The 23,544-nt window shown below is 41.8% G+C and overlaps 1 protein-coding gene across 6 annotated transcripts in view; it reads left to right on the top strand.

Annotated features, from left to right (window-relative positions):
* The window catches only part of LOC126428063 (F-box/LRR-repeat protein fbxl-1-like), a 122,179-nt gene that overhangs the window by 77,242 nt on the left and 21,393 nt on the right, over window positions 1-23,544 (top strand). For all 6 annotated transcript variants that reach the window (XM_050089941.1, XM_050089940.1, XM_050089942.1 and 3 more), the window contains exon 5: window positions 12,927-13,112. In XM_050089941.1, the coding sequence (XP_049945898.1) occupies window positions 12,927-13,112 (186 nt within the window). The remainder of the gene's footprint in view (window positions 1-12,926; window positions 13,113-23,544) is intronic.

Here is a 23,544-nt window from a genome sequence, read left to right as displayed (position 1 = left end):
AATACTCCGCGAGTCAGTGTATGGTGTGTGGCGGAGGATACCTTTTACCACCTCTAGTCACTATCTTTCCTGCTACACTTGTAAATGGAGCAAGCTGAAAAGTGGCTATCTGTTCTCCTTTGTACCAGTGCCGATTTCTCTTATCTTACTTTTGTGGTCATTATGTGATACCTATGTCGCTTGCTGTAGAATCATTCTGCAGTCTGTCACAAATGCCAGTTCTCTAAATATTCTCAATAGTGCTTCACAATATTTTCTTCCCTGCAGGCATTCTGATTTCAGCTCACAGAGTATTTCTGCAATACGTGTTGATCAAATCTGTGAGTAACAGATTTCAAATCTGAAATAATTGCATGTATTCCTTTAATCCAATCTGGTGTGGATTCCAAACACTTGAGCAGTATTTGAAACACAAGTATACCATTTGCAGATTTCTTTATAGCTAAGCTACATTTCCATAAAATTCTCCCAAAAAACTAAAGTCAACCACTTGTCTTCTCTTTACACACTCGTTCCATTTCGTGTCACTTTGCTACATTATGCCTAGATGTTCTGTCAAGCCACACACCACTAATACTGTATTCAGACATTACACAATTGTTTTTCCTAGTCATTTTTATTAACTTACATTTCCGCACATTTAGAGCAAGCTCTCATCCATCTCATCAAATAGAAACTCTGTCTAAGACATCCTGAATCTTCCTACAATCACTCAAAGGTGACACTTTCCATAAACTACAGCATAAGAAAATTTTCAATGTCAATGAACTTATTGTATGAAACTTCCTGGCAGATTAAAACTGTGTGCCAGACCGAGACATGAACTCAGGCAAGTGCTCTACCGTCTGAGCCACCCGAGGACGACTCGTGACCCGTCCTCACAGCCTCAATTCTGCCATTACCTCGTCCCATACCTTCCAAACTTCACAGAAGCTCTTCTGTGAACCGTGCAGAACTTATTGTACAGGTCTTGAAGATGGCAACATGAACACGAACTGCCAAAACTGGTTGCTTTCAGAATAAAATAAAATATCTTAAAGTGTACATCTGTCGGTAAGGTTTATTGACATTGAAAAGTACGTACTAGCCGATGTCCCCTAATTGCAACGGATTGACTGAGATTGTCATAAAATTGTCGCTGTTCACCCTACCTGTCTGGTCATTTGTGTATATAGATGTACAGAGGACAAGAGTGGTCGTAGCACACTTCCCTGGGGCAATCCTGATGGTTACTTTCTCTGTGAGGAACATTCACTGTCCTCATTGATGAGGATTTAAATTGGAAAAAGCAAATTTTGGAATTCCTAAAACAACTTAGTTCAACCACATTTGCGCTTAGAATCATCGAAAATTCCATGGAGAGACAAAACAGTAAGCTGACATTTTATATATTTTAATCCTATAACGTCATATGAAATAATTTTCTGGGATAACTCATCTTTAAAAAAGAAAGTCTTCATAGCTCGAAAATGGCTGTAAGAATAATATGTGTTGCTCACCCGTGATCATCTTGTAGACATCTGTTTAAGGAGTTCTGACTACTGCTTCCCAGTGTATTTATTCCCTCATGAAGTTTGTTGTAAATAATCCGCTACAGTTCAAACGGAGCAATGATGTAGAAAATTACAATAGGAGAAGTAGAAATGACATTCATCACTCCACATTAAGGTTGTCTTTTGCACAAAAAGGGGTGCGCAATGCTGCAACTAACATTTTTGATCACTTACACAAGGACATAAAATGTCTGACAGGCAGCCAAGTAAAATTTGAAAACAAATTAAAAAACTGTCTACTTGACAACTCCTGTTCTGTACAAGAATTTCCATTATTGTAACATGTAAAATGCTGTGGGTAAGAATTACTAACTCACATCTGTATATTTAATACATAATAAAAAAACTTATAAGTGTTCAGCATATAGCCATATTTACAAATTAATTTGCAATGCAAACATCAAATAAGACTCGTTTGATGATTACGATTTATCGTGCAAAATGATCCATGGAACAGAAATGAACTAACTAACTTTTCTATTACATAAACACTCTTAGAGACACTTACTTATCTGAGAACCTATTCTATATGTGCGGACCTTGATTAACAGTCTGCAGTGTGGCACCGTGTCAAATGATTCCTGCAGATCTAGGAATTTGCAGTCTGCCCGTTGCCCTCCATCTACAGTTTGCGAGACATCGTGTGAGAAGAGGACAAGGTGAGTTTCACCGGAATGACGATATCTAGATTCCTGTCGATTTTTGAGTACGAGCTTTTCTCTCTCGAGAAGATTTGTTATAATGGAAACTCCGGGTAGGAATATCGACAATGTAGGAATAGACAGATTGCTACTTACCGTAAAGAAGACATATTAAGTTACAGACGTGCACAATTTAAAGCACTTACATAAAGCTTTCAGCCACAGCCTTGATCAGTAAAAGACAGACACGTGCCATTCGTACGTACGAGAAAGCACACCTCACGCAGACACGACCACCGAATCCAGCTTCTCGGGCCGGAATGCGACTGCAACGTGGGATACGAGTGACAATCTGGAGGGCCAGGGAAGGGGAGGGGGCAGTAGTGTACGAGTGTGGAGAGAGACAAACACTGCCTAGCGGAGTGAGCGGGGACTCGAATTCTGACGAGTGCAGTGTTAGGAGGTAGGAGGTCGTGGGGCGGGTAGGTAGGGAAAAAAAGGAGCAATCGAGGAGAGGAGTGAGGAAATGTGGACAGGTGTGGTGGCAGAGAATAGCAAACAGAGAGGGTGGGAGATGGGAACAGAGAGGAGATAAGAGAACATAGGGGAGTGGAAACTGTCGGATAGAGAGTGCAGGAACAGTATGTTGAGTTTGGGATGGTTACAGGAGCACAGTTCGGAAGGGCCGGTAGTGAATGGGAGGACCCAGATGCCTCGGGTAACGACGCAGGCGTCGAAATCGAGCAAATTACGTTCAGCTGCACGCCGTGCCCCATGGCGGTCCACTTTGCTCTCGGCCACAGTTTGGCAGTGGCCAATCGTCTCAGTAGACAGCTGGCCAGTAGTCGTACCGATATAAAAAGCTGTGCAGTGATTGCAGCAGAGCTGGTAAACGGCGTGGCTGCTTTCGCAGGAGGCCTGGCTCCTGGTAGGCTGACACCGACTGGAATAGGCAGTGTCGGCTGACTGGCTGAGCCAGTGTTTCACCTCCGTCTTCCTCAGAAATATCTCATCAGCGTGCTAATGGGAGGATCAGTAGTGTGTCACACGATTATGAGGCTAAGTACGCAACATCGTTAAGCTTCAGAATCACCACTCTACCATTCCAGCATACCTCCATACTGAGGTATTTGGACTAAAACTGGTTGGACTGCATTGATTTTTACTGTTTGTAGGTGGGGTCCTGCCTTCTATTTCGCGATTCCTCCCACGTCGACTTACGAGGGTTGCCCAGAAAGTAATGCATCAATTTTTTTTTTCTTTGACAACTCTTTATAGAACATAATGAGAATTACACACACAAAATAGTGGTGTTTCATCTACACACCCTATTTTCTCGTGTAATCTCCACCCCGTTCTACAGCCTTCCTCCGGCACGAAATGAGGGCGTGTGTACCCTGTCGGTACCTGTCCTTGTTCTGGGGGCAGAGCTAGTGCTTCACCGTGTGAATCGCCTCCTCGTTCCCTCAAAATGTCTTCCACGAATTGCATCCTTTAATGGCCCAGACGAGTGGAAGTGCGAGGGGGCTAGGTCAGTTGCGACAGCTGTCGACGGTCTCCCCGACCGATGGAAATCGTGGAGCTCCGCCGATCTGCCTTCTGGTCACTTCACCCTCAGTGCCCGGCAACTAACTGTACTTCTGTCAACGGCAGGTGCTCCTTAAACTTTGGACAAGTGTTTTTGAGTATTCCCCACAGTTTCTTTTACTGCAGTGAGTCATTCGATGACGGCACGTCACTCGTAACGTCTGTCACCTACAGACGCCGTTCTGAAACTGTCCCGAAGCTACGCTATCCGTCGGAAGTGGCTGAAACTTGGCACACTCACTTGGGAGACTTCAAATAATACGTGTGTAATGTTTTGCATTCGCAGCATTGTTTCTGGCTGAAAAAATAAAATGCTTTACATTACTTTCTGGGCAATCCTCGTATTAATGAGAGCATGTAGTTGCCTCAGAGATGAGGGACCAGAGCTTACCTCATCAGCAGTGTCGTATATACTAAGAAAGGTAAAGCTGTGCCAATAGACTTTTTTGCTGGATCTGAGCTTTGCAGGTTCGTGTAGTCTGTACTTGAAGCAGCCCATTAGTTAGCTGCCTGGCACATACATTCCAGTGTTGACTACAAGCTCAACGAGAGGTGCTCGATAAGCTATCGATGGTGTTGCATAAAGTGTGAAATCTTTTGTCTCTTCTATATCTGTCCCTCTCCTCTCTGTCGCAGCGTGGAAGCTAACTTCATCTATGCAATCTAGCCATCGTCCAGGTTCGAGTCAGGGTAAGGCAGTCTTGCAGTGGTTTGTGCACACACTCAACTGTTTTGAATTTAAATTCTCGGTTCAGAGGCAGTCAGAATCCAGTTAGTGCCCAGCACTTTTAGCATCACTAACCTACATCTACATCTACATCTAATCAAGACTTCACTAACCACGGTGAGGTGCATGGCAGAGGAGTACCTCCCACTGTACCAGTTATTAGGGTTTCTTCCTGTTCTGCTCTTGTACAGAGCACAGGAAGAATGATTGTTGATGCCTCTGTGCGTGCTGCAATTATTCTGATCTTGAAACTTCCTGTCAGATTAAAACAGTGTGCTGGATTGAGACTCGAACTCAGGACCTTTGCCTTTCGCCGGCAAGTACTCTACCGACTGAGCTACCCAAGCACGACTCACGCCCTGTCCTCACTGCTTTACTTCTGCCAATACCTCGTCTCCTACCTTCCATACTTTACAGAAGCTCTACGCTGCAGAGTGAAAATCTCATTCTGGAAACATCCTCCATGCTGTGGCTAAGCCATGTCTCCACAATATCCTTTCTTTCAGGAGTGCTAGTTCTGCGTGGTTTGCAGGAGAGCTTCTGTAAAGTTTGGAAGGTAGGAGACGAGGTACTGGCAGAAGTAAAGCTGTGAGGATGGGGCGTGAGTCGTGCACAGATAGCTCAGCTGGTAGAGCACTTGTCCACGAAAGGCAAAGGTCCCGAGTTTGAGTCTCGGTCTGGCACACCGTTTCAATCTGCCAGGAAGATTCATATCAGCGCACACTCCGCTGCAGAGTGAAAATCTCATTCTGGATTCTGATCTTATCCTCACAATCCCCGTGTGAACGATATTTAAGGGATTGTAGTATATTCCTAGAGCCAGCGTTTAAAGCCTGTTCTTAGAACTTCAGTAGACTTTCATGGTATGTTTTATGTCTACCTTCAAGAGCCTGCCAGTTCACTTCTTTCAACATCTCTGTGACACTCTCTAGCTATGGGTCAAACAAACCTGTGACCATTCGTTCTGCCCTTTTCTGTATACATTCAGCGTCTTCTGTTAATCCTATGTAGTACAGGTCCCACACACTTGAGCAATATTCTAGAATAGGTCGCACGAATGATTTGTAAGCAATCTTTATTGACTGATTGCACTTCCCTAGTAATCTACCAATAAACTGAACTCTACTGCCTGTTTTCTTTACCCATTACTGAGCCTATGTGATCATTCAATTTCGTATCCCTTTAAAGTGTTACACCCAGGCATTTGTATGATTTGGCCGATTCCATCAGTGACTCATTGATATTTTAGTCATAGGATACTATATTTTTTCGATTTTTTGAAGTGCACTATTTTACATTTCAGAACATTTAGAGCAAGTTGCCAATCTTTGTACCACTTTGAAATCTTGTCAAGAGCTTACTGATAATTTTTGCAGCTTCTTTCAGATAGTATTTCATTATAGATAACTGCATCACTTGCAAAAAGTCTGAGTTTACAGTTAATATTGTCTTCAAGGTCATTAATATACAACACGAACAGAAGTGTCCGAACACACTTCTGTGGGGCACACCCTGAGTTACTGCAACACCTGACAATGACTCTCCATCAAGATAGCACACTGTGTGCCCCCTGCCAAGAATTCCTCAGTCTGCTGACAACTTTCACTTCATAGCCCACACAATGATCCTTTCAGTAATAAGGATAGCTACAGTACTGAGTCAGACACTTTTCGGAAATTGAGAAATGTTGCATCTCCGTGACTGCCTCGATCTGTGGCTTTTAAGATTTCCTGTGAGAAAAGTACGAGTTGGGATCCACACGATCAATGATTTCAAAATCCGTGCTGGTTGGGATGGAGGAGGTCATTCTGTTCGACATACATCATTACATTTGTACTCAGAATATATTCTAAGATTCTACAGCAGATGGATGCTAAATATATTGGATGGTAGTTTTGTAGATCACTTCTGCCATCCTTCTTGTGGAAGTGTGTGTCCTGTGCTTTCTCCCAACTACAGGGCACAGGTTTTTGTTTGAGTGATCTGCGATAGCTTATTGTAAATTAGCCACAGGTCCGATATGGAATTAGATGGAGATTCCATCAGGCCCTGTAGATTTGTTCAGTTCTAGTGATTTCACTTATTTTTCAACACCACTGACACTAAAATCTATATTGCTTATCTTTGCAGTGGTGCAAGAATTAAATTGAATCAGCACCCGTAGATTTTCCTTTGTAAAAGAACATTTGAAAATCAAGTTAAGCATTTCTGCTTTTGCTTTTCTACCCTCAGTCTCAGTCCCTGTCGTGCCCACGAGCGTCTGGGGACACTTCGGTACCAGCAACAGCCTTTACTCGCGATCTGAATTTCTTTTGGTTTCTCGACAGGCCTTCGATAAATTTCTGCGGCGGTAGTCGTTACTCTCTTGACAGCCAAATTTGTAGCACCTCCCTGTGTGTAGCCCAATGTTTTAAGAAAATGAACTGCTCTACTAGGTACATATCTGTCAAATTTATGGGCAATTATTTTTTTAAACCTAAGCCACAGTTTGTCTGCAGGATTCTCACTAGAGCTCAATGTTTTGAGTTCCTTACTGAGATATTGCACTACATCATCTCTATCTAGTTTACTGAATTTGTGAATGATTCTACTCATTTTGGTGCTTTTTGTATTTTCCTAATCATTGTTACTACAGCTGCCTCACAGTCACTGATACCGGCCTATGCGTAAATCCTCAAAGAGCTCAGGTTTATTTATTATTGTTATATCCAATATATTTCTATCGTGACTGGTCTTCCAGACAGTATGACCTAGGTGGTTTAATAATGTTTTGCAGGATACCCTGCCATGCCCACCACTTACAAAACTGTATTCTTCTCATCTACTGTGAGAAATACACCACATCCATTTACCATTAGCCTCCTCTTTCAATACACATTTAAAGTTTTCACAAAAATCTCACTGCCATCAGTTTCCGGTTTTAACCGGATTTCTGCACCTAGCATTATGTGAGTCACTCTCATCTGAATCCTGCTGCAATTAATCAGTAGGATTTTAAGACTCTCACCTGTACGAGGCATTTCTTTGAATCTTATACGGACACTTCTGCGTCCCCTACATCTGTCATTGTCTGGAGTGAATATTGGGTTACCTAATCTAAAAAGCCCTTGGGTGCACTCAATACACATTCAGCTACCTGGGTAGCAGCCTCTGATATGTAGTGCATTTCTTACCCATTTAGGGGAACCCGTACAGTTCTCGACGTTATGTTGCTATTCCAGAAAGTTTCAGAACCTTTGAAGCCTGTCATTCAACCCTTCCACTCCATTCAGAACTGTGGTGCCACAGTGAGTTCTGGGGTCAGTGCTATAAACCGTGACCTTTGAACAAGGATGGTCTCCTCAGCCTTTCCTGCCATCTGCTTGGGATAATTTGAGTATGGCCTCGGACCCTGGATGACAGGCATCATTTGTTCCAACACCCACCACAACCGGTTCTCGGTTGTACCTCATTTTGTCAACGGCTGCCGGACTAGCCTCTTCGGTATGCTGAATGAGACCCCCTGGGCAGTTGAATCTTATCTTCCTTTACATCCCTATCTGCCATTTCCCTAAGAGGTACCATTATTTGCCATATATTTGAACTACAAATGATCGCATTACCCTTCTCTTGACCTGAGACAGAACAGGTTTCTGACAGTGAAAGTGAGTCTCACTGGCTGAGTGTAGTTTCAGGGGAAGGCAGCATTTTGAACTTGTCTGTTATTGAGATGGGTCTAACACACAGAGTTCTCCCTGGTTCCTGTCTCCCCCGGAAATGTTGCCTAGCCCTCCCACTGACATGTCACCCACAGCCGAGTGGATGAATAGTCTTCTGTAGAGGAGACAGGAGAGGATACTGCTTGAGGTAACTTTGTTGCCTGTGGTACACAACTCCGGGGAGCTCTCCCAACACACACATTCAAAGCGGTTTCCAATTGTTTGACAATAGTCAGGGCAATTTCCATCTATCTCATCCCATGTTTGAGAACAGCCTTCACAGTGAGGCTCCATTGTGGCGGGTGCAATGTTTTACTAAACAGCAAACAAATAACTTTAAAATAAGTCTGCTGATTCTCTTTTAATTTCTGGATTTGTTAAGCTAAAAGTATTACTAATTCCCTTCAAGAACTGAAGCAATAAGCATACAAAACAATATTTCCGTAAAGCAACCTGGGACAAAAATTACTGATTTCATGAAACTTACTTTCAGAGTTATAGTGGTTAAAATTTACGATAAATGTGGACAGTGGAAATGTCGAGACATTACTGGCCGTCACCTTCGATCCAAGAAGTCACAAATATAGCATACTTAGCCATATTACCTCTGTCCGCCACATTGACAAACTCAGTAAATTAACAAAACAAAAACAAATACAAAATGTGATTAGAGTAATTTAAAGAATAACATGAAAGTAACAGGAAACACGTGGGAATTAGGGGATTTTGGGTGGTGATAAACAAAACAAATGACTTTCTGTGTTAACTCACGTACCCAAGCAAAATAATACACAGGAATCAATAACATCTACATTGCATAAAGGCCACAAAAACCCACACAATTTGGTATTGTCATTTTCTATTAACCTGTTTAGGTAAACCGAGCTTTATAATACCAATTAATGAGTAAATCTGTAAGAAAATGTATCAAAAAAGTCTAACCAAAAATCCAAACCTCACTACAAATTCTCGTATTGGAAACTTCAATTGACCACATAGCTAGAAAGAAGTCCACGATACTAAGAAAGCAAAACTTGCTACAAAAATTGGCACTGAAACCTCCACTTGACCTATAGAACTAGAATTCTGTCCTCAGTACCAAGAAAGCAAAACATGCTGCAAAAACTGTTACTGAAAACATCACTTGATGTACATGCATAACTGACACATTGCCAACCCATGAGCATCAGACACACAGCATTCACTGGCCCTGACACTCATATATTTAGGTATACAACTGAATCACATTCTGCTATATCAAATAAATTCACGACATTCTTCTGAAAATGCAAAAAATTAAAAATGTACTTACCAAGCAAAATCCCCCTTCACACGCGCACACGCACACACGCACACACACACACACACACACACACACACACACACACACACACACACACACACACACACAAACTTCATTAGCAGGGAAAGATGTGTGTGTGTGTGTGTGTGTGTGTGTGTGAGAGAGAGAGAGAGAGAGAGAGAGAGAGAGAGAGTGTGGGGGGCAGTGCGATAAAACTTATGAATATATCTGAATCCAATTAAAAGAGATTGTCATATATCAGAATCAGATTTTAGGCACTGACATGTAGGTAAGAAGTACATTGAACAATGGAAAATCCAGGAAGCTGCAAGAGACTGTGGACACATGCGTGCGTGCGTGCGTGCGTGTGTGTCTGTCTATTTTTACAAAGGCCTTATTTTGTGACAGTCTTTTTGTTGTGCCTATCTGCGACTCAGCATCTCTGCTATATTGTAAGAAGTACGTCATTTTATATAAATCACCAAAATTGCTAAGCAGTGTACTGAAAAGTATCTTTTAAGAGAAATAGATCAAATATGGGAACCAGTGAGACAAAAGCATATGATAAATGTAATCATGGTGAGTAACTGAAAATACAGGGCGGTATAATGAAATATAGGTGTGCAGAATGCTGACATATGAAATTTAATGCTGTGTAATATTTAAGCTGTTCTTTTAGGCTCCTGCGAAATCACGACCTTGGAAAGTGGAGCATTCCAAAACAAAACAAAAACCACACTACATTTTTGAGACGATCATTTAAACTCCCACATTCAGGTGTGACTTAGACTTTGGGCTACACTACAGATCAGTCTGCCGCGGCAGCCAGTTTTCTTCCATTCACATTTGATGGCTTCCCCAGCTGACAATTAATTAAACATTCCACATTAACATAGACTTCAGGCTATGCTACATATGAATTTTCTTTGATTCACATTTGTTGGCTTCACCATCTTGCAACCAAACTGTGACATTCCAAAGTAGCCTAGGCTTATAGCTACACTACACATCCTTGTGTACTGTAATCATTTTCTTCCATTCACATTCATTGGCTTCACCAGTGCACAACCACACTAACATTTCAACTGTACATTGATCATTCCATAATGCTTTGCTCAAGAATGTGTTTATTTTAGGAATGTCTTTTAATTTTGTTTCTCCCTGCCCAAAACTCTATAATTCTCAAGCGTCATGTTAGTTTCATGTTCTGAAGTGAAATAAAATGGTCTCCGGTTGTCGGTAGTAACCGAGTCCTCGTTTATAGTTCTGTCTGTCATTCACCTTTGTCTCACTTGAGCCCGACGCTCGCCTCCTCGTAGCTCTCTCGACGCTGTGGAAATGCTGCACAGTGCCACTACTTCTGGCCGTGTGGCTTCAACTTCTCCTGCAGAAGGTCCAGGTTGTAATACCTCTTTATATTCGATCAATTATTCTCATACAATTCTACCCTCGAATGACGTTTACTAACTTTCTATCTTCATACTTGCAGAATCCATGCGCAAAGTAGTTTCATACAATAGCTATGCCATGAGCACATAATTATTCTTTGTAGTACTCTCTCTGGTGGTTGTCAGAAAAAGCTTCCGAGATTGTCTTCATGCTGATTAGCCTGAGCTTTGTTTGAAGAATTGTAATCTGAATATTGAAATTTATGACAAAAGATAACTGATACGAAATTGTACGATTAAAAGGGAAATATATATATATTGCTCCTTTATACAAAAGGTGTGTATTTGACATTTGAGAATTAATGATATCCATCAATATATTGCATAGTTGTTAATCAGAAGGGACCTTCCGAAAGACTGGATACGAACCTGCATTTAATAATCCGAGAGCTCCATTACTTCTTCAGAAGTTTAAACTTCATCAGAGCCAAATATTGGCACAATCTGAGGTTTCCCGACTGATTATACAAGGCTGCCAAAATTACGAGGCATTTTATTTGTACAGATTAGCAGACTGCCACAAAGCACGAGCCTGCAGAGAAGAAGAATCATCGCCTGATTTCATTCTAACAAGTAAAATTTCTGAATCATTTTGAGTGACTGAGATATGATTGTGTTTCCTATTATGAATGATTGATTGCTCGAACGAATTGAGAACTACATAACTACATAATTAATATAATAGAAGGAAACATTCCACGTGGGAAAAAATTATATATAAAAACAAAGATGAGGTGACTTACCGAACAAAAGTGCTGGCAGGTCGATAGACACACAAACAAACACAAACATACACACAAAATTCAAGCTTTCGCAACAAACTGTTGCCTCATCAGGAAAGAGGGAAGGAGAGGGGAAGACGAAAGGAAGTGGGTTTTAAGGGAGAGGGTAAGGAGTCATTCCAATCCCGGGAGCGGAAAGACTTACCTTAGGGGGAAAAAAGGACAGGTATACACTAGCACACACGCACATATCCATCCACACATACAGACACAAGCAGACATATGGAAAGACTTACCTTAGGGGGAAAAAAGGACAGGTATACACTAGCACACACGCACATATCCATCCACACATACAGACACAAGCAGACAATATGTCTGCTTGTGTCTGTATGTGTGGATGGATATGTGCGTGTGTGCTAGTGTATACCTGTCCTTTTTTCCCCCTAAGGTAAGTCTTTCCGCTCCCGGGATTGGAATGACTCCTTACCCTCTCCCTTAAAACCCACTTCCTTTCGTCTTCCCCTCTCCTTCCCTCTTTCCTGATGAGGCAACAGTTTGTTGCGAAAGCTTGAATTTTGTGTGTATGTTTGTGTTTGTTTGTGTGTCTATCGAGCTGCCAGCGCTTTTGTTCGGTAAGTCACCTCATCTTTGTTTTTATATATAACTACATAATTACATAGATAGGAGGAAAAATTACTCGGTCTGTAAGAGATTGCAGATGTACGTCAACTATTTACGCAAAGATGTAAACAGTGTATCGTTAAATCTCCTGTATTATATGTGCACTACTTCTCTGTGTACAACTTCAGTGACACTCTGGGTGAACAGATCTCAGGAAGTCTCAACATATGCAAGTCTTGCTTTGATATTAGCCAATGACTGAGTGACAGTTCTAACAACTTTCATCATTTGATTTCTCTGTCGACTTTCTTGCACACTTCTTTTCACTCCTCGTCCTTCGAGCCACCACTGAGCTGCGGCGTCCCAAAGAAAAAGCGCTCTGCCAAGGCAGGTGGAGTGTTTTATTCACCGTCGTGCCTTGCCGATGTCTGGAGCTGACATTATTTACAGTTCATCTGCACAGACGTAAAATTAGGGCACACACAGTGTAAGGTTGTCCACTTAATAAATACCTAAAATATGTTTTCCACTCTAATACAGCCGGTATTGGAAATTTTGGTATTTCTGTACATCCCGTATAATAAAGATTTTTAAAAAGCTTAAAGTGTGTCACTTGCTGACAGGTGTGTGGTTCCCGTGCTGAAAGAGGCCGCCAGCTCTCTCGAGAAACTGCAGCTGCACCTCTTTGACGTGGCACCCGAGGAGGAGGCCGCGACGTTCGCAGATCTCGGAGAGCTGCACAACCTGCGTGAACTGCACTGCAACCAGCTCTGCCCGCACCGGCCTCGCCTCATCTCTCTCGCCTTCCGGTAAGTTATTCCTCACTATTTATAGGTACGAGGCTGAGTTGATATAAATCAGATTTTATTTTTTAAAAATTCATTTATTGAAAAAAAGGCAGTTACAATTTATTTTTCCACATAAGTCCCTGCTTTAGAAGTACAATTTTCCCAGGGAGAAGGAAGGTTTCTTTATTGCAGCATTATAGAATGCAGCTGGTCACGTCAGAAGCCAACTGCGCACGGATTCCTCCACACCCCCGTCATCTTCAAACTGGTGCTCTCCTAAAGCTTTTTTCAAGCTGTCCAAACAAATTGAAATCACATTGTGATAGGTGCGGGCTGTAAGGAGGACGACTAAGTTAAGTCCAGTGCATTTTCTGTAATTTGGAGATCACCAGAGCTGCAGTGTCAGGTCTAGCACTGTCACGGAGGACGACGACCTGTCAAAGCGGTCGACCTCGTCTTTTGAGGCGATACGCAGCCCTCACCTTCTTCGGCAGCTCACAGTAGCGTGCAGCACCGATTGTGCATTGCTCGTGTAAAAATGCAGTGAGCAAAATGGCTTACCGGTAAAAATGAAAAATGGTGGAAAGAACCACGCCAGCTGACAGCCGAGCCCTGTCTTTCCCTGAGGCTTCCTCCCCCTTCCTCCAACACTCCTTACTGGCCCGTCTGGATGTGCGAGTGCAGTGGTGGACTGACACACAGGTCACAGGTGACGATCCGACTCAAAAGTGCATCACTTTATTTCTCAAACCTTGCTGTAAGACTTTGACAGACCTCCGAATGTGTCAGCTTCTGATTTTTGATCAAAAGGCGAGGTACCCACGTGGAACAAACTTTCCGGAACTGTAGGTAATTTGTGACGATCGCTCGAAAGCTCCCGTAACTTATTTCTGATACTCTCACCTATCGGTCGCCTTCGAGAATGTATCGAACTGCACAAATGTCTCAGTTTGTAATACTGGTCCGAGGATGATGATCGTATTGCTGATTTTCCACACGTTCCTGTTCTTCCTCGAATCTTTATGCCAGCAAACACACGCATCCTTGACAGTATTTGATCACCGAACTGTGCAATCAGTCTCTGGAAGATTTCTATCACTCTAACTCTTTCACGAGCAAGAATTTTTGTAATAATTATGCATCGCGCAGTGGAGAGGTACACCTGTCACTCAGATATCTTGCGCATTACGGACGGAGCTGTCGGAGGTATGCGATAGCCGGCTCTCCCTGCTCCTCACGGAACCACCCGACAGTACTAGCAGCACAGGTCCGGTCCTACCAACTGTTGGTGCTCAGGAACAAAAATCCCATTTGTATTTGATTCACCCTCGTACCAACTCTGTTAAGTGTCAGGATCAGAAGTTCCAGGTACAGGAGAAAGAGTGGAGAGGTCAGGATGGTTTGAAGAAGACTGTAAAAAGAAAATGACAGAGGGAAATGAGGCAAGAAAGAAAATGATAAACAGGGCAACAAAATCTAATACAGAAGATTTCACAAAGGAAAGGGAGGAAGTAAACAGAATCAACAGAAGAAAGAAATGAAAATCAGAGAAGACATGAATTATGGATCTAGAATAAAAATGTAACGACCAAGAAGTAAGAAAATTCTATGAAAGGGTTCGTGAACTAAATAAAGGCTTTTATTCGTGTACTGTATTCTGCAGTGCTAAAGAAGGAAATTTTATAGGAGGAGAAGAACAGATTCTGGAGTGGTGGGCTGAATATTTTAGTAAACTGCTGATCAGAGATATACGGAAACCTCTTTATAACTTTCCCTCAGATAATGTTTCCCCCGTGTTCTGTCTTTCTTTTCCAGTCCCGACGAAAAGCCCGTTGCCCACTGCTAAAGTTTCCTTTTTAGTATGTGTACTCTGTACAACACTTTGCTCCATGTAACATTCATATTTTTGGAACCCTAACCAATTATTTCTCCCCTCATAGCATTTAAGCCTTTGGTGGAGGTGCTTCATTTCCCGTCCTGTGTATTTGCACGAGCTCTGAAAGGTAACACTTGGCGTGAGTCACACGTCAGCATCAGTGCCCGCGTGATGTGAGATGTGACACACATTGTGCTCGTCGTTTGTCTCGTCGGCACTGTTTTTTTGTTTTTCGTGTGAGCAAATGCTGAACAGCTGTACGGTGTGTTTAACACTCCACCTCGATTACACTATACACCTGAGGTGCACTGCAGGCATACGTGTTTGGAACTGCAGATTGGTTCACGTCAACCAATTACACAGTACACACAGGGTATCCCTGGCACGAATCTGCGTGTTTACACTAGATGGAATAAAATGTGAAAATGGAAGGAGAATTAGTGATTTTTCGTAACGTAATTCATTTGAATTAAAAATTTCTGACAGGTGAGACCTTGAGGTTCCTATTTTTTAAAGTAATTGTTGTTCTGTTACGTAGCTAGCACAAAATTATTTTATTACTGTTCTGAATTATGACCCAACTGTTTTGTATTATAATGGTTGTTTGCTCAAGGACACTTTATCTAAATTTATAACAATAATGGAAATTCCAGGATGGAGCAATACGTGAAATAAGGGAAAGGCAATTACCTACGGTCTAACAGATTGGTATGTGGAACATAGAAACACTTAAAAGCAACAACATTCATCCTAGCTTTTGAGCATTTACTCTTCTTCCAGCAGTAGTACACACAACCACACAGGCCATAAATTTACATTTATACAGCATTTTGCACACGGTAGACGTAGCTGTTTTTCGAATATTTTCCTGGCAGTATCTGTAACCATTAGGATGAGGGCAGGATGATGATGTCAATGACTGTGATGAAAAGACAAATGTTTTTGGGTTCGCCCTGGATGGGAAGAAGGAATCTGGGGCCTGAAGATCCATTTATACAAAGGTGACTGAAGGATTTGAAACATTCAAAACATTCAGAAGATTTATGATGACCCCTCGGGTACAACAATAGCACAACTTTCTCATTTGGAGCAAGAAATGGTTCTGATACAGCCCAGAGGAAATAGGAAGCAAACATGTTTGCTTGACTACTTCAAAGAACCCTGGGTACAGGATGTTCAATTTGTGTCAGTTCATAGATTTTTGCGAAAGTCTGACTGAAGTTGTATTTTACAAGTTCATTATTAAAGTAATTATTTGTAGATAATTCTTTTTTAATTTTTACTATTTACTGTCTTCTTATGTAGTATAACCTCAGTAAAATTTGACTCAACTTTTATAATCATCAATTAGAAGTCTTCACCTTTACAGTGTTTACCTCGATGCAGTGTTGAGAATTCGTGGTCCCTCGGAAAAAAAATATCATAGAGAGGTTTCACTGTAGTAATACTGGAAGAAAATGAAACAGGGAGCAGTCGGCCATGCACAGTGGTAGCTAGGATGAAATATTTGCACCCACAACAATAGTAGAGAAAATTAGGTTGCCAGTTAAAAGCCTGAAGAATAACGGGGTCTCGGAGAACAATAACATTTCAGCAGAGATGGCTGAAGGTGGTGGTGAACATCTGACACACCCTGTCCACCAGCTGATCATTGAAATATGAGAAAAAGAAGTGGTGTCAGACCAGTGGAACTTGGCCATTATTTGCCCAATTTATAAGAAGAAGGAGAAAGCAGATTGTGAAAATTACTGTGGTATCACCTTATTTGATGTTGTGTACCAAGTCTTAGGCAAAGTCATTCCTGTGAGACTCATTCCATTTGCAGAAGAGATACTTGGAGACCACCAGTGTGATTTCTGACAGGGCAGATCAGTGACTGACTGTATATTTACTATAAGGCAAATAATGGAGAAGCACTATGAACATAATGTGGATGTACATCAGCTCATTGTAGGTTTCAAAAAGGCTTACAATAGCTTTAAAAGGAAGAAGCTATATTGTAATGGATATGAAATTTCATTATAAACTAATGCGATTGGTACAATTGGTCCTCACCAGCATGAAATGCAAAGTGCAAATAGAAAGAAATTCTTCTAAAAATTTGAAGTTAACCAAGAGTTACGACAGGGGGATCTACTATCTGCACTACCTTTCAACATAGTGTTGGAGAAAGTGATGAGAAGGGGAAAGATCAATAACCCATGTGCTACTCTGTTTAACCATGTGAACCAAAACCGAGCATATCCCTATGATGATTGCATGTTGTCCAGAAAATTGAAAGAACTGGAACAAGTATTTGGCAGACTAGAAAAGAAAGCAAAAGAGTTGAGCATTTGAGTAGAAGACATCAAAACTCAGTACTTCTTTGCTTCCAGGCGAAATGCTGCTGTTAAAGAGAAATACATCGAGTTGAACGGGACCAACTGTGAGAGATGAGAGAAAGTCTAGTGCTCAGAAGTGCCGATAATTGATAATAACAGCATAAGCGAAGAAATAAAAGGTGTGGATTGCCGTGTGAGATAGAGCTTACTGGTCCCCGATTAAGATTGTTTAGTCACATAGACCGAGCAGAAAATTGAGGTGACTTTCTGTCAAGCAGTTATGAGGCAGGTTGTAAGATAGACTATGTGATCAAATGTATCTGGACACCTGACTAAAAATGACTTACAAGTTCGTGGCACCCTCCATCGGTAATTCTGGCATTCAATTTGTTGTTGGCCCACCCTTAGTCTTGATGACACCATCCACTCTTGCAGGCATACGTCCAATCAGGTGCTGGAAGGTTTCTTGGGGAATGACAGCCCATTCTTCACCACAGAGCACTGCACTGAGAAGAGGTATCGATGTCAGTAGTAAGGCCTGGCACAAAGTCAGTGCTCCAAAACATCCCACAGGTGTTCTATAGGATTCAGGTCAGGACTCTGTGCAGGCCAGTCCATTACAGGGATGTTATTGTCATGTAACCACTCCGCCATAGGCCATGAATTATGAACAGGTGCTCGATCATGTCGAAAGATACAATCGCCATCCTTGAATTGCTCTTCAACAGTGGGAAGCAAGAAGGTGCTTAAAACGTCAATGTAGGCCTGTACTGTGGTAGTGCCACTCAAAACAACAAGGGGTGCAAGTCCATTCCATGAAAAACACATCCACACTATAACACCACGAGCTATAAATTTTACTGTTGCCACTACACACGCTGGTAGATGACGTTCACTGGGCATTCGCCATTCCCTCACCCTGCCATCGGATCGCCACATTGCATACCGTGATTTGTCACTCCACACAATGTTTTTCCACTGTTCAATCGTCCATTGTATGTTTATGCTCCTTACACCGAGCAAGGCGTTGTTTGCCATTTACCGGTGTGATGTGCGGCTTATCACCATGAATTCCAAGTTTTCTCACCTCCTGCCTAACTGTCATAGTACTTGCAGTGGATCATAATGCAGTTGGGAATTCCTGTGTGATGGTTCGGATAGATATCTGCCTATTACACATTACGACCCTCTTCAACTGTCAGCAGTCTTTGTCAGTCAACAGACGAGGTCAGCCTGTACGCTTTTGTGCTGTATGTGTCCCTTCACTTTTCCACTTTACTGTTGTTGTTGTGCTCTTCAGTCCAGAGACTGGTTTGATGCAGCTCTCCATGCTACTCTATCCTGTGCAACCTTCTTCATCTCCCAGTACTTACTGCAACCTACATCCTTCTGAATCTCCTTAGTATATTCATCTCTTGGTCTCCCTCTACAATTTTTACCCTCCACGCTACCCTCCAGTACTAAATTGGTGATCCCTTGATGTCTCAGAATATGCCCTACCAACCGATCCCTTCTTCTAGTCAAGTTGTGCCACAAACTCCTCTTATCTCCAATTCTATTCAACACCTCCTCATTAGTTATGCGATCTACCCATCTAATCTTCAGCATACTTCTGTAGCACCACATTTCGAAAGCTTCTATTCTCTTCTTGTCGAAACTATTTATCGTCCACATTTCACTTCCATACAAGGCTACACTCCGTACAAATACTTGCAGAAACTACTTCCTGACGCTTAAATCTATACTCGATGTTAACAAATTCCTCTTCTTCAGAAACGCTTTCCTTGCCATTGCCAGTCTACATTTTATATCCTCTCTACTTCAACCATCATCAGTTATTTTGCTCTCCAAATAGCATCACCCGATTTAATTCGACTACATTCCATTATCCTCGTTTTGCTTTTGTTGGTGTTCATCTTATATCCTGCTTTCAAGACACTGTCCATTCCGTTCAACTGCTCTTCCAGGTCCTTTGCTGTCTCTGACAGAATTACAGTGTTATTGGCGAACCTCAAAGTTTTTATTTCTTCTCCATGGATTTTAATACCTACTCCGAATTTTTCTTTTGTTTCCTTCACTGCTTGCTCAATATACAGATTGAATAACATTGGGGAGAGGCTACAATCCTGTCTCACTCCCTTCCCAACCACTGCTTCCATTTCATGCCCCTCAACTCTTATAACTGCCATTTGGTTTCTATACAAATTTCGCTCCCTATATTTTACTCCTGCCACCTTCAGAACTTGAAAGAGAGTATTCCAGTCAACGTTGTCAAAAGCTCTGTCTTAGTCTACAAATGCTAGAAACTTAGGTTTGCCTTTCGTTAATCTGTTTTCTAAGATAAGTCACAGGGTCAGTATTGCCTCACGTGCTCCAACATTTCTACAGAATCCAAACTGATCTTCCCCAAGGTCGGCTTCTACCAGTTTTTCCATTCGTCTGTAAAGAATTCGTGTTAGTATTTTGCAGCCGGGACTTATTAAGCTTATAGTTCGGTAATTTTCACATCTGTCAACACCTGCTTTCTATGGGATTGGAATTATTATATTCTTCTTGAAGTCTGAGCGTATTTCGCCTGTCTCATAGATCTTGCTCACTAGATGGTAGAGTTTTATGTGGCCTGGCTCTCCCAAGGCTGTCAGTATTTCTAATGGAATGTTGTCTATTCCCGGGACCTTATTTCGACTGAGGTCTTTCAGCGCTCTGTCAAACTCTTCACGCATTATCGTATCTCCTATTTCATCTTCATCTACATTCTCTTCCATTTCTATAATATAGTCCTCAAGAACATTGCCCTTGTATATACCCTCTATATAATCTTTCCACCTTTATGCTTTCCCTTCTTTGCTTAGAACTGCGTTTCCATCTGAGCTCTTGATATTCATGCAAGTGCTTCCCTTTTCTCGAAAGGTGTCTTTAATTTTCGTGTAGACAGTATCTATCTTACCGCTAGTGGTATGCACCTCTACATCCTTACATTTGTCCACTAGCCATCCCTGCTTAGCCATTTTGCACTTCCTGTCGATCTCATTTTTGAGACGTTTGTATTCCTTTTTGCCTGCATCATTTACTGCATATTTATATTTTCTCCTTTCATCAATTAAATGCAATATCTCTTCTGTTACCCAGGTATTTCTACTAGCCCTCGTCTTTTTACCTACTTGATCCTCTGCTACCTTCACTATTTCATCTCTCAAACCTACCCATTCTTATTCTACTGTATTTATTTCCCTCATTCTTGTCAATTGTTCCCTTATACTTTCCCTGAGGCTCTCTACAACCTCTGGTTCTTTCAGTTTATCCAGGGAAATAGAGGGTCTTTCAAAAAAAAAGTAAAGAATGTTTTGATCTGAGAGCTGTACAATTCTACCCCCAATCCCGCCACTGTGTCTTACACCTTCATTGTCTTCGGTGCCAGTATGACACAAACAGCGCGTGTCATTTACTGTTTATTTGTATGATTTTTAAATGTGTGACAAAATTAATGATCCCACCAAGTGAGAGTGTAGAGTGTTTTTCTGTATGGCTGTGAAAGCTGGGAATTGAAGGCGAGAGAGACAGAATATAATAAATTTAAGAAGAATATAATTAACTTTCTTGAGAATGAGAAGCTTATGTACACGAATCAGCACGGTTTCGCTTGTGTGAGTCAGCTTGCCCTTTTCCCACGTGACATACTGAGAATTATGGATGGTGGGCAACATGCAGATTTCCAGAAAGAATTTGACACGCTACCCCCTTGCAGGCTGTTAACAAAAGTACGAGCATATGGAATGAGTTCACAGATATGTGAGTGGCTCGAAGACTTCTTAAATAATAGAACCTAGTATGTTGTCCTCGACGGTGAGTGTTTGTCAGAGACAAGTGTTTCTCCAGGAGTGCCCCAGTGAAGTGTGACAGTAGCGCTGTTGTTCTCTGTATACGTAAATGATTTCGTGGACAGGGTGGGTGGCAATCTGCAGTTGTTTGCAGGTGTCAAAGTTCAGTGACTGTATGAAGATGCAAGATGACTTAGACAAAATTTAGTTGGTGTGATGAGTAGCAGCTAGCCCAAAATGTGGAAAAATGTAAGTTAATGTGGACGAGTAGGAAGATCAAACCTGTAATGTTCGGATGCAGTATTACTAGTGTCGTGTTTGACACAGTCAAGTGATTTAAATATCTGGGATTAAGGTTGCAAAGTGATACGAGGAGGAACGAGTGTGTGATCACTGTGGCAGGGAAGCTGAATGGTCGACTTCAGTTTATTGGGAGAATTTTAGGAAAGAGTGGTGCACCTGTAAAGGAGACTGCATATAGGAAGCTAGTACTACTCGAGTGTTTGGGATCTGTATCAGGCCGGATTGAAGGAAGACGTCGAAGCAGTTCAGAGGTGGGCTGCTAGGTTCGTTACCAGTAGGTTCGAACTGTATGTGAATGTTATGGAGATGTTTCAGGAACTCAAAGGGGAATCTCTGGAGGAAAGGTGAAGTTATTTTCGAGAGACGCTATTGAGAAGATGTAGAGAACCCACATTTGAAGCTGGGTGCCAAACGATTCTACTGTCAGTAATATACTCTGCGTGAAGGGCCGTGAAGATAAGATACGAGAAATTAGGGCTCATATGGAGGCACGTAGATAATCATTTTTCCCTTGCTCTATTTGCGAATAGAGCAGAAACAGTAATGACAAGTATTGGTACAGAATACCCCCTGCCACACACCATATGACGACTTGCAGAATATCTATGTGGATGTAGATCTAGATGTAGAGAGAGAGAGAGAGAGAGAGAGAGTGTGTGTGTGTGTGTGTGTGTGTGTGTGTGTGTGTGTGTGAGGGAGATTTAAAGAATTTGAGATGTGAGGTTGAAAGAAGAATGGAGAAAACAACATGAGTGGGCAAAGTGAGGAATAATGGGGTAGTGAAAAGCATAAAGAAGCAAAGAAATCTCCTAAACTTCATTAAGAAAAGGGGAACAGATTTAGCGGAACACATAAAATGAGTAAAAGGATTTCTGACAACAGCTCTTGAAGGTTCAGTGAGAGCACAGAAGAAAGTGGGAAGGAGTAGAATAAAAATGTAGGATGAAGTCAAAAGAGGAAGATTCCAGCGCAGGAAGCAGTTGACCTATGGAAAATGGTGTCAGCAAGTAGGCAATAGTCACAGCACCTTGTAATGATCATGAAGTGTGAGGTTCTTAGCATAATGTGGTTTCTAAATGCCAAAAAGTCTGCTGTATTGAAATTTAGAAACACATAACAAAACATTATGGAAGTGTGTTGAATGAAGTGTTAGTTCAAAAATTGTGCATCACATTTAGTGGCAGACAAAGGAAAATTTATGATGAAGAACGATCAGGCAGACTGGCAGTTGCTACTGACAAACCCAGCAAAAAAATTCGATGCCATAAACGTTCCACTTTTGATGGACTGAACTTGTACTTTCCTGAAATTTCATGATCAGTTTTTTCGAATTGATTCTGGTGATTTGGGTTATAGAAAGTGTGTACCACATGGATTTTATCAAACTGATTCTGGTGATTTCGGCTATAGAAAGTGTGTACCAGGTCGTATTCTTGACATTTGGCAGATAGACACAAAATGACAATGAATGGGAGCTGCAGCAACATTTCTCACACAGCACAACAAGTATGGTGGGGGTTTTTGTAACCGCATTGTCACTGGTCGCAAGACGTGGGTTCCATGTAAAAGTACAGAAACAAAGTGCGTGTCATTCAGATGGCACCATTCGTGATTTCCATCAAAACAAAAACAAAATCAACAAATTCTGACCACCAGAAAGACTACAGCCACAGTGTTTAGGGATCGAATGGGCATCCTGCTCAGTGGCTGTAGGGTTAAAGGAGAGACCAAAAATGCTGCAGCCTGCTGTCAGACCCTTCGGAGACTGCGCCACGCCAATCGAAACTGATGCGTGGGTTGTTTTCCGGCAGCACTGTGGTTCTTCACGATAATGTTCAGCCGCACTCTGCTGGCAGTTTACGTGGAAAGCTTTGAACAGCGACGTCATAGCCCAGATCTGGTCATGAAATGATTATGATCTTTTTCACAAAATGAAGAACTTTTTGAGCTGAGAGCACAATGGTAATGACAACAAACTGACAGAGGTCAGTAGTGACTGGCTCAACAACTTGATGGCAAATGAGTCTGCAAAAGGCATAGGAAGCTTGTAGAGCTCTGTGACAGGTATTTAAATTTTAGTGGCAGCTACATAGAAAAGTAGCTCAGCTACCAAAATATGTTGTAAAATAAGTTTT

This window comes from Schistocerca serialis, chromosome 12, assembly GCF_023864345.2.
Source record: "Schistocerca serialis cubense isolate TAMUIC-IGC-003099 chromosome 12, iqSchSeri2.2, whole genome shotgun sequence".
Taxonomy (NCBI): domain Eukaryota; kingdom Metazoa; phylum Arthropoda; class Insecta; order Orthoptera; family Acrididae; genus Schistocerca; species Schistocerca serialis.
The sequence above is the reverse complement of the archived record's forward strand: the minus strand, read 5'-3'. Positions and strand labels throughout refer to the sequence as shown.